This window comes from Sciurus carolinensis, chromosome 4 (genome assembly GCF_902686445.1).
Source record: "Sciurus carolinensis chromosome 4, mSciCar1.2, whole genome shotgun sequence".
Taxonomy (NCBI): domain Eukaryota; kingdom Metazoa; phylum Chordata; class Mammalia; order Rodentia; family Sciuridae; genus Sciurus; species Sciurus carolinensis.
Window position 1 is genome coordinate 12,593,696 of NC_062216.1, and position 12,497 is coordinate 12,606,192.

General features: G+C 46.2%; 1 protein-coding gene across 1 annotated transcript in view; it reads right to left on the reverse strand.

The window, feature by feature from the left end:
- Dock5 (dedicator of cytokinesis 5) overlaps nucleotides 1-12,497 on the reverse strand; it is a 192,991-nt gene that overhangs the window by 130,588 nt on the left and 49,906 nt on the right. The window contains exon 2 of the mRNA XM_047548434.1: nucleotides 4,164-4,247. Coding sequence (XP_047404390.1) covers nucleotides 4,164-4,247 — 84 coding nt within the window. The remainder of the gene's footprint in view (nucleotides 1-4,163; nucleotides 4,248-12,497) is intronic.

Here is a 12,497-nt window from a genome sequence, read left to right on the forward strand (position 1 = left end):
GAACAGGTATCTCACTGCCACATGCCTGCCATGGCTGAAGAAGCAGAGGCATGTGTGGAATATGGGCAGGCCAGAGCCAAAGGCAAGCAAGGCAAGGGCGCTTGCTTTAGCACTAAAGGATGTCTGTTCCCTGACAGTCTCTACAGGCATATAAATCTTGAAAGATGAGCATATGCAACCTCTCAGTCCACTCTCTTCCCTTCTTCCAGCTTTTTATTTTTATTTTTATTTTTTTGTAGTTGTGAATGGACAGTATAGCTTTATTTTATTTAAGTTTCTTTTTTATGTGGTACCGAGGATCAAATCCAGTGTCTCACATGTGCTAGGCAAGTGCTCTACCACTGAGCTACAGCCCCAGTCCCTCCTTCTTCCATCTTTAAGTAACAAGCGAAGCTCAGGGTCGAGGTCACAGAAACAACAACAAGGCACAAGTGACAGACACTCCCAGTTGGACTGTGCTCTCCTGTTTTACAGCTAAAGCTCAATCTGTCTTGGCAGTTTCTCAAAAGATTCAAGGTGGAGTTACCGTACAAAACCATAATTCCACTCTAGGTATCTACCTAAGACAAATGGAAATATATGTTCCCCCAAAACCTGCATGGGAATGTTGATGGCAGCACTCTTCCTAAGAGCTGAGAAGTCTAAACAGCTCCAATGTCCACCTGCTGATGAATGGATAAATAAAATGTGGTATATCGTGCAATGAATGTTATCCAGTAATAAAAGGAGATGAAGCATTAATACACATCACAGTGTGGGTCAACCTTGAAAACAGCACGCTGAATGAAAGAAGCCCGTCTCAAAAGACCACATAATGTATGGCTGCATTTATATGAAATGTCTGGAACAGGCAGATCCAGAGACAGAAAGAAGACTTGGGTTTGCCCAGGGCAGGGGGAATGGCTGATAAGGGGACAGCATTTCTCTGGAGGTGATGAAAATGTTCTGAAACTAGAAAGTGATGCTAGTGTCCCAACTCTCTACAGTCTACTTGGTAAATACCCACTTAATTGTAGGCTTTAAATGGGTAAACTGTATGGTATTTAGTTATATCTTAAAATAGTTACTTAAAATAAAAACAGAGGGCTGGCAGAGCACTGCCTAGCATGTGTGAGGCACTGGGTTTGATCCTTAGCACCGCATGACAATGGGTGACTGCGGGCTCCTACTTCACTTCACTCCTACTAGAGACTTCTGCTGAGCACCTGCTGTATGTCAGGACTACGGCACATACAGACCTGTAGGTAACGTAGGAGGTGGCTGTGCCACAGAGCTGCCACTCCTGGGGAATCACTCATTTAGCCACAGGGCAGGAAATGGCCCGGGGAGAGCTCCCAGTGGTATTCTGTTGTGGTTGTGGGCAGAAAACTATTTCTTATGTCTGGGTGGACTCCTGTCCAGGACGGAAGAGCACACACAGATCTGGTATGCATATCTTAAAGGTGGGGTGGGGCAGCGCAGAGGGAGAGCCCCAGCTTCGCTCAGACAGGAAGCCTCCAGGGCCAAGATCTGGTGCCAGCGTTAGCCTTCCTTTCAGTCTGGCAGTACTGCGATTGCTTCCATTTCGTTATTTGTTTTGAAGGATAGATGGGCCCGGAAAGGAGACATCGAACGCAAGTCATTACTCAGCATTTCCATCGTGTTCGATGTTTGCAAAGCACTCAGTCCTGAGTTGCCTGAAGTTAATAAAGGAATTCCAGACTCCAGCCAAGAACTCTAAGTACTTAGCAGATTCAAGAACCCACCCCTGGGCATCTGGCAAAAGCAGGCACTATTTAAAAAATTAATCCCATAAAATAAACGCTATTGAAAAATATAATCCAAAATAATAATCTCTCTGCAAAGCCGACATGCCACTTGGTGGTCACTGAACTTGGAAAAATCATGATGTGGGCTCATGTTCTCAATCTCCCCATTCACACCATGACATGAGTCCACTTTTAAAGAAGAGGCACGGAGTCTTTCTTTGAGATGAAAGCATGGTATGGCTGACAAAGAAACTATTTTGTGGTGCGATTAGCAAGAAAACTGGCCTCTGCTGCAGGATCTACAGCTAGATCTTGCACCTGGATCACCGTCTTAAAGGTGCAAGGTTGTAAAGTTAACCTTGATCTGCCTGGGTGTCAGCTGAGCCAGCACTTCCTGCAAGCACACTGTGCCTGACTTACAAAGCACCAGAAGCTCTTGGGTCTGGGACTTAGGGGACTCTAGTTCATCATATTTGAAACTGATGTGTTTGTGTGTCTGTGCTTATGTTTGGTACAGGTTGAGCATTCTTAATCCCCAAATCCCAAATTCAAAATGAGTGGGGCACTGGCAGACTTAAGAAAAGAATTCTGAGTGGCTTGGCATAGTCTTTCTCCTGACCTCATGGGGCCCAGGGAACAAAAATCAGAGAGCTAGTCCTGCCAATGAGTTAGCTCTGATTTCAAGCAAAACAGAGTAAGACATAAGGCACAGCAGAGATGAAGACAACGATCAAAGGTTTAATAAGCAGGAATTAAAAGTTGGGATTCCCTAACACAATAAACTAGCATGATGTGGGCTCAGGTTCTCAATTTTTAGGTAGGCACCTAAAAATAGGTCTCAGAATATACTAAGCCAACAGCTGACATCACTGTAGAGGCACAAACCACAATCAGAGCGGAAGACTGAACACAGTCCTACCAGAATGAGCAGGGGGAACGTTCGCACACAGCAACTTTGAAAAAACACCTAAAGAAATTCGAATCTAAATGTCACAGGTAGAGCTTTACACCCCACGATCCTTAAATACGCACTGTTCCCAACCCACAAGGCAGAGTTACAAAATTTAACCTATGCTTTTTACTGGACAGTGGGAACATGTGTGTTCATAGAGATGGGATCGTCTACTAATCTGACCCCCTGGGAAAGAGATACGGCCTAGTGGGGTTAGACAGGGCTGTGGATTCATGAGCGAGGGAGTCCTGAAAAGCTAAGTCAATTGTCACAAGCGTCTTGGTGACTAAGACTGAAGGTTGGCCAGACCTGGGGTAGAAGGATAAAGCAGAAGTAAGAGCATGAGTCAGGAAGAGTCCATGCAGCCCCCTCCGTCCTCTCCTGCCCCAGGAGCTATGGGATCGGGCTGAGCTGTGTCGAAGGGAAAGGACCACGCAAACCCTCAGCCAACATCTGAAGCAGGTGGCAACAGTAGCGGCGACTCTGTGCAACTGTGTGGACGCCGGAGCTTGGTGACGCCTAAACCCTGCTTCCCTTCCTTCCGGTCTCCTGTGGCATTCGCCCTTGCCTAAGTACCCACGTGGGGTTCTAGCTGGCACCTTTGCCATCCCCCACCCCCCACGAGCACTTGCACGGGGGCAGAGCTCCACGCAGTGCCTGCTGTAACAAGGATCGCTCCGAGAAAAGTCCACACAGCTTCCCGCCTCGCTCCTACCCCAACTTGCTCAGGGGATAACTGACGGGCCCTAAAGGTTTTCCTTGCTTTGAGCCTCAGCTGCAGTGGCCTGGATACCCTTCCGTTGCTCTTGGGGTTGGGAGTAGCACTGTGGCCATGGGGCGAGGGCCCTGGATTTAGCAAAGCCGAGTGGAAGCCACAAGCCTGGAGCGGGTGCAGGCGTGACCTGTGCTTCATGGACAAACAGCACATTCTCTCTAAGTCCTGCCCTGCGGACCACGGACAGGTTGACCAGAACTACTGCGCAGGCCTGACCTACTTGAGGAAATACACGGGCAGGACCCACGGCCTGCTTGGGTCCTGACCTGATTTTCTGAAAAAAAAAAAAAAAAAAATCTCAGCAACCTTAGAAAGTCTCTCCCTCGTTTCCACCCCAACCTGGCAACATTCAGTGTTGGGCAGAAAGAGCCCTTCACCAGCAAGGCTGCCCTCCAGCCCCCACAGTCCCATGTCCCAGGGTCTCTGGGGCAGACCCTTGTGCAGCCACAGGCTGGGACATCAGAGCAGTGTCTCTTACACACCCACGGCCTCAATTCTGGTGGCTGGCACGTCTGCACCCAGGCGTTGTGTGGATTCAACCCTCAGCACAAAGTTCGTCACCTGAGTACTTCTGGAGTTTCGCTACCGCTGTCCAGGAGGCAGAGCGTGCCAGTGTACCGAGTGCCTTATTAACGAGTGACTTCCAACCTGTCTTCCTCTGCCCCTGGCAGAAGCCCATCCTACTTACCCTCATACATCTCCAGGATGTGAACGGTGTCGCCGATCTGCAGCGAGAGCTCCACATCTTGAGAAGCGTTGTAGTTATAGATGGCTGGGGAGGAGAAGAAAGGGGGAGGGGTCAGAATGCATGTCACGGAATGGCACGTCCGGGGTGAGTGGATTATGTACTCCACCAAAACCCCTCCACCAAGTGCTGTTGTGTCGATCACCCACAAGAGCAGATGGAGAACGGAGCTCCATTTCCACTATCCAACGAATACGGATTGGTCGCCTGCTACACCTCTCGCATACTGTGCAAGAGACCCGGGACAGAGAGACAAAACAAAGACAGGGCCCCTGTTTCAAAGGAATGTAGCAATCTAGTGCTGGAAAGGTGTTGAATGAATAATCACAGAAATAACTACTTAATTAAAATAGGGATGAGCATTATGAAAGAAAACACCAGGTGACAAAGAGGAGACCTCGTGGGCCTCTGCAGGTCACTTCCCTTGTTCCTCAGACAACAGCCAGCCTGAGCTGTCAGTGAGCCTACGATCGCCAGGATACAGGGAAGCTGTCTCTTGGCTTCCCTGGCATAGAACTTTGTGGCCCAAAGGCCACAAAAAAAGACCTCCAGTAAAAAATTATACAAGGGACAACCTTGCCCCAGCCAGGACACCTGGGCAGCAGGGTTGCCCCATCCCTTCTGATCCATCCAACCTCAGTCACCGCTGTCCTTAGGACTGGCAATGACTGGACCAGGTAGTGAGAAACCACAGGATTCCTCATGACTGATAAAGACGACGACAAGCCAGTATTAGATGGGCAGAGTTCCGTACAGATATTTTACCAAAAAGGACAGATGGGTGACTAATAAGCTCATGAGATGATATTCAACACAATTAGTCACAGGGGAAATGCAAATTGAAACCACAATCAGATATCATTTCACACCTACTAGAATGGCTGCAATAAAAAGATAAAAAAAGACCAGAGGCTTGGCAAGAATGTGGAGAAACTAGAACTTGCAAACATGGCCAGCGGGGATGCAAAACAGAGCCGCTGGGAAACCAGTTTGGCAGTTTCTTAAAAGTTCAACTTAAACTTACCAAACAACCCAGCAAATCCACTCCTAGGGATCGACAAAGAGAAATGGAACCACAGGTCCACACGGAAACCTTAGGTGAATGTTCACGGCTCCTGTGGTGGACCAGAAGTTGGTTGCCCAACAGAGATGCACACTGAATACCTGGAACCTGTGTGTGCTGCCCTACGTGGCAAAGAGGTGACTGTGTTAAGGACTCTGAGAGGGGTAGCTTTCCCTTAAGTATCGGGTGGGCCCTAACTGCAATCACACATATCTTTACACACAGAGGAGCCAACATCAAGATGGCAGCAGAGATTGGAGTGACGTGACCTTGCATCTAGGACTGTAGGCAACCACTAGAAGCCGGAAGAAGCAAGCAGCGGAATCTCCTGAGAATATCCGAGGAAGCGCAGACCTGTCCACACCTTGATTTCAGAACTGTGGATTCCGGAACTGTGATAATAAATTCCTGTTGCTTTAAGCTACCAAATGTGCAGTGATTTGTTACAGGAGCCACAGGAAACAAGGCAGCAGCATTATTCACGATAACAAGAGGTAGAAACAATTCATCAGCCTATGACTGGATGCACAGAACACGGCGCAGCTGTCCCTTGGTGTCCGCAAAGGATGGATTCCACCAGGTCTCGCATCCCTTAGACACCACGCTGTGGCGTCTGCCTATCACCTGAGCATGTCCTCCTGCACACTTTGCCACCTCTGGATTACATACAGGATGAAATAAAATGCAAATTCTAGGTAAATAATTGCTATACTGTATTGTTGGGGAATAAAGAAAAAGAAAAAAAAATGTCTATACATGTTCAAGACAGATAAATTTTTTTCCCAAATACTTTTGATCTGTAGTTGATTCACGTCATGGGTGCAGAACCATAGATAGAGGTTTGACAGAAAATCCATGCAACAGATGACGACTTAGCAATCCAAAGGAGTGCTATAGAGACACGTGTCATAACAAGCATGAACCTCAGAGACGATATGCTCAGTCAAGGAAGCCAGATCCAAAGACCACACAATTGATGGCTGCATTTATTTGAAATATGCAGAACAGGCTCTCTTCAGACAGTACAGCAGATCACTGGTTGTCTAAAGCTGGGGGTGAGGATGGAGACTGAGCAACCTACCCATGCAGGAGCTTTCTGGGGAGATAGAAATGTCCCCAAACTGCACTGTGGTGATAGTTATACAACTCAATAAATTACTAAAAACCACGGAATTGTATAATTAAAATACATGGGTTTTACGGTGTTTACTATGTTTCAATGAAATGCTGCTTATTTTTTTTTTTAAGTGGATTTATTTTTTGCCTTCACTCTACAGATGAGTGATCTGGATCCTTCCAAGGAAGAAGAACCATCTGGAGACTCAGCTCTAGTCATGTGTCCCCCAATGCAAATCAGGTCTGATGAGCACCCAAGGAAGGTCAATGGATCCACCACCTACATGTCCCCAGAGATCATGAAGAAAGTCCTGCTCATAACTAGAACAGAGAGGTGTCCGTGCCAGGGGCTTCCCAAGCTGCAGTGCACCCTGCACCTGAGCCTGACTTCCACACAATCTGCAGTGAAGGGAAGGAGCAGATGTCCAGCCACCTCTTTCAAGTTGCCTCTCCTTTACAAAGGGAGCCCTCCAACTAGTGTTCTGTGGCCCCAGCACAGAAGTCTGGACAGACCGTGTTGGAACTTACTTGCAACTGAGCTTTTGGACTAGACCATGAATTCAAAACAAGACTGACTGGTGAAGCAGGTCAGGAGGACTGCACAGAATCCAAAAGGAGGAGCAGGTTCTGGACTCTGAGACTTGCCTGTGGGTCCCCAGGCCACAGCTGCGGTGGCGCTCAAGTTCAGTGCCTTCATCTGCCGGCTAGTTTACTCAAATGCTTTGCCCACTGGGTATGTGGCAGGTCTTCTGCAGAAACTGGGCTTCACATCTCTGGCTCCCCTAGGCCCAGGGTACTGCCTTTCAGTGAACAGGTTCCCTCCACCAGCGCCCTCTCGGATGGAAACAGGAAGAGCGAGGTCACTGTGTCACATGTGTTGTGCAATGACCAGCTTCAAGTCTTCCTGGTTCTTAGTCACCAGGGAAGTAGAAGCTCTGCGAGGTTGCACCTATAGGGCTGTGGGAAGCACCTGCAGGTAGGTGCACCCATTTTTGAAAACCTTAACTTGACATTCACATGCTCCAAAAACTGCCCCCCATCTTAATTGCCCACCTCTGACTCTACCATTTGCCAGGTTCCCCCCAATTCTACGCTGGACTTGGGGTTTACCCACAGCCTGTTTCTGTCATAACAATCCCACCTCACACCCTACAAACAGCTATTGGCCCTCTTACCCAGAGTGCACTTTCTTCCCTAATGTCCCGGGACAGTTTTCCCTTCCAGCACAGTTTGGGCTTGCAATCAGAAAATCCTGCCTCGTTGTCTGCCGCCAACCAGAAGGTAAACGTCCCTCAAATGGGGACCCAGCTACACGTTACTTTTGAGTCTTTCTCATGACATGGCACAGGCTTAATCCAAAGACGGTACTCAGGGCACGATAATGACTTCAAAAAAAGAGTACAGTTTTTAAAAATAAAAACTTCTGTCCAATCTGTCAATCAGTTACTCACCACTTCTTCCCCAAATTTAAGACACACTTCTGCTTTCCTGCAAGGAGGCAGTTGCAGTTTCCCATCACTCAGAAAAGGGACTTCAAGACACCTCTCTGGCTGCTTTCTGCTTATCAGACAAGAAAATAAAAACTGCCTTTCCGACCTAAGCTTTCAGAGAGGCACGTAGGGAGCACACTGCTTCAATGACACTTCTCAGAGGGGAGGACTCGCCATCCAGGACAGCTGTGCAGCCGGGGTAGGGTCTCTGGGCAGAAGGACAACCAGCACCCACTGGTTCCAACCACACCCTCCGCATCCCTTCCCTGAACACCCGAGACTTCCAGTGCACCTGGAGGCTTTGCTTTTGTATAGCTCACGATAAGCAACAGGAGTGGATGCCATACCCACGTTGTTCGGCCAGGAAGCAAGCAGCCAGGTTGTGAGGCTGGCCCGAGCATCACCCTGAACCAGGACGGCCCATAAAGGTGAAGGCGTGCCCTGGAAGAGTGGAGAAACAAAGGGGAGAGCCTAGATTTCTCCCCGAAAATGAGAATCCTAGCTGCAAGACAAGCTTTAGCCTACAACCCCCTGGCTGGTGATCACATTATGGGCTGGTCCGGTGTGATTCTGACAGCAGGAACATAGTTACTGCATTTAGCAGGCTGTCTTCGCCCTAGGATGCAAATAACTGGCAGAGAAAGCAGAAGAAGGAAAACTTAGGTTAAATACAACACAACTCCAGACCCGACCCGACCAGTCTCACACTGCGTGACGGTCGGTCGGTCAGTCTCTCATCCTGGACCTCAGTTCTCGTCTGTTCAACAGGGTCTGGACCAGAAAACTCGAAGGTCCTTTGGCTCTAGAGTCCTGATTCATGAGGTGACAATGCAGTCAGAGAAACATGCTGTGCTGCTTTGAACTGGCAGGCACCAGCGCAATCTTCTGTTTTGTCTGAGGAAATTAAACAAGAACAGGGAGTCGCTGTATATAAATTGCCTTGCTGTCTGCTGTGTGCAAGGTTGGGAAAGACAAATTGCTGGAATTCTTCCCTGAGCAGCTTACTGTTTATATCAGCAAAGTGTAATTCTGCAGAGCCAAACAGACAAGACAGTATGTCTACCATGTAAAATAGTTTGCATTTTACCAAATACTTGATTGGGCTTTTTTTTTTTTTTTTTTTAACTAGGCTTAATGGAAAGCAGAAAAAAGAAAGAAATAGTGAAGTCTTGGGGTTATTCAATAAAGAGTTCATAGCACATATTGGTTGCAAACAGGATCTGTTTTGACCATGAAAAGCCTCTGTATTATTAGTAAAAAATCTGTCTAATGGTTATTTTGTGAATCCCCAAATTATAACCCCCTGAAGAAAAAGTAAAATATTTCATTGTTTTAACTCATCATTTGACAGAAATTACAAAAGAAGGTTCCAGCAAATACAGAATGGGGACCCAGCTTCAGTATGCTATTTAGAATATTCAAAAGATTATCGAACTTGTTTTCATTTTTTTTTTTTTACATTATCATCTCATCTGTCTAGTTTTGGTCATTACTTTCACAAAAGCTAAAGGTATCTTTGATCTTCTACACCACTTCTGAGAAAGGGGACCTCATGACCATTCATTGGTAACTACTTAGAAATTTACTTTTTTTATGGTACTGGGGATTGAACCCAGGGGTGTTTAACCACTGGATCACATTCCCAGTCCTTTTTATATATTTAGAGACAAGGTCTCGCTGAGTTGCTAAGTGCCTCGCTAACCTGCTGAGGCTGACTTTGAACTCATGATCCTCCTGCCTCAGCCTCCCAAGTTGCTGGGATTACAGGCGAGCGTCCAGTGAAATTTACTTCCTAAGGATCATCCACATTTGTGGAATGAATATGCTGAATTGGAGAGATATTTCTCAGATATAAATTCAAACGTGATTTATTGACTGGCTCACTGGTACCAACTGAGTATCTCAAAGTCATCTCGTTCAAACTAACATGAGATTAAGTTTACACAAAACGTTTCACGAAGGAAAGCTGAAACAAGTCAATCTGAAATTACAGAACAAAAAGTCTACGAACATGGGGAGTTTTCTCCCACAGTTTCCCCATTTAAAAAAAAAAAAAAATGGAGGCCACAGGATGTTCTTCACATGGTTTTGAGGAGCCCAAAAACGAGAATTTGTGCAGAGCCCCTCAGACTATGACTAACACCTGGGAGGCACTGAGTAACGGGGAGCCAGCTTCCCCTCTCCTCCTTCCCCTTCCTTCTCGGTCCAGTTTCTCACTTTGGCACCTACACACCTACATCCTCAAAGATGGCCACTGTCAGCCCCACCAATAAGTCAATGGAATTCACTCCATGAAAACTGCTGATCAGGGAGGACTGCAGAGGTCAAAGGGCAACTTAGTCTCCAAGGTCCTCACATGGGATGGGTAGGCTGGACAATGAGGGCAGCAAAGCCATTTTACTGCAGGCAGCTGAGCACAGACTAGAGACCAGCCCTTTAAAAGCAGGACCTGATTCAGGGGGTATTTTAATATTTTAATCATTTCCTTATTGATCTTCAAGCAGTTCTGCAGTGATTCGACTGAGGACCAGGGTATCGTCCAGAATACCCATGATGCCCTCACCATGGACTCACTACAGTCCCCTCAGTCTGCAGACAACAGTGAAGGTCACATGCAATGTCAATCATGCCTCTGTTTCTGTTAGTCTCTATTCTTTTCCTTTAACCTCTTTCTTGTTGAGCAAAACAGGAAAAGTAAAAGAGAAAAAAAAAAAAATCTGAGGACAGCTTGAGTTTTCACTATTAAGGAGAAAACCTGTTGGCTCAGACACCTTCCTCCAACCAAATCCAGCACCTTATCGGGCAGCTCCTGGCACAGGTTCTCATGAAACAAAGACCAGACAGATCGAAGACCACAGTGTCAGATCTAAGAGTTACTGCATCCAAGTTAAGAACAGAAACCATGACTGAGGAATAGAGAGTCTGAAGATTCCAGCCAGAAACTGTTGTGGCATCTAGAAAAACGATTTAAGTGAGTGTAACAGTGGAGAAAGCCAGAAAAGAGAGATTCAGGAAACCACTTGGTCAACTCCTGTTTCATAAGTACGGAAATGGACATCCAGGGTGTGTGTGTGTGTGTGTGTGTGTGTGTGTGTTTGTATGTGTGAAGTTGAAAAGTGACAGACCAAATTGAAGCAAAATTACAGTCACACTACTGAAGATACTTGGCCATAACTACTGTCTGGGACTTTCAGGCAAGTGATTTAATCTTTTTAGGCTTTGGCTTCCTCATCAATAAAGTGATGCTGAAGCTCGTATCTTACCTACCACTACAATGGGTTGTAAGAACAAAATGAGAAGAAACATAAAAATGAGCAACATGTCCCCAAAATGACCAAAAGCACACCTCACTGACATAAATCCTGCAGGTTGACACACCTTCAGACATATTATTCCCGTGATTCATAAATGTTAGCATGCATCAGAATCACCTGGAAGGTGTGTGGAAACAGGTTTCTGGGTCCTAACCTCAGAGTTTCTGATTCAGCAGTCTGGAAATGGGGTCGAGGGACCTGTACCTGTAGCATGTTCCCAAGTACGACCAACTGTGCTTCAAAATCCTCAGCGTTCCCGTATTGCAGCCTCATAGAAACCAGCAAAGAAGAAAAGGCTAACGAAGTCCTCATTTTATAGAGAAGAAATGTGATCTCTGGGAGATGAAGAGGTCTTCAGTGTTACACAACTTTGGCCTTGGACTACCTATGTCCAAACTGACTCCATGCTTAGTAATTCTTATTGGAGGTAATTTTACCGCTGGGTGCCTCAATTTCCTACCTGTAAAACAGGTGTGATTATAGGTCTCACACACAGGTCTCTTGCGAGGATGAAGGGCTACTAAACTTAAAGCACTCAATGACCCTGGCTGTATGTTAACTACCTTTATCACTATGGAGACGGAGCTGAGTCTCCAAAGCAGGTCAGAAGATTCATTTTTAATCACAGTCCACACAAATGGCCGTTGGTACCACAGAACATTAGTGAGTGCCACAAAGCAACCTCCTCCTCCTCCTCCCCCTCCTGCCCTACCCCCACCTCTTCCCCTTCTCTCTCACCCTCCCCTTCCTCCTCCTCCTCCTTAATTTTAGAGACCTTTAAAACTGGAAGACTTTGATGGAAATTCTATTTCTAGACAGAAAGTGGCTTGCTAAAGACGCTATAACTAGTTCCAGAGGCAGGACTGCAGGAGCAAAGGTGGAGAAATTTTTTTTCAAGGGCCACACAAGTGAACTTCACAATAAACTTCACCCAGTACTCAATTATACTTCTAAACAATGAAAACCAGGAAGTTATGAGCAAGAAATGGTCATTCAATCAAATAAACAAGCAAGTGAACAGCAGGTCAATGCACACATGAGGAGCTAGTCTAGAGGTATATTTACCTTCTTCTATGTGCTTTTAGCAATCAAATACAATTTCTTTTTGGGATACAATTAGTTAGAGTCAATTCAATGCACAAATACAGAAATCCTCTTCATCTCGTTTCCTCTAATCTGAAGGAAGGTAAATATGTTATTTCTAGGATTTAATTTTAGAAGAAATGAAAAAAAATCTAAATACTACCAATGGTATTTCATGGTAGTCACTTGTCACTTTAAGATGGAAAGTGAA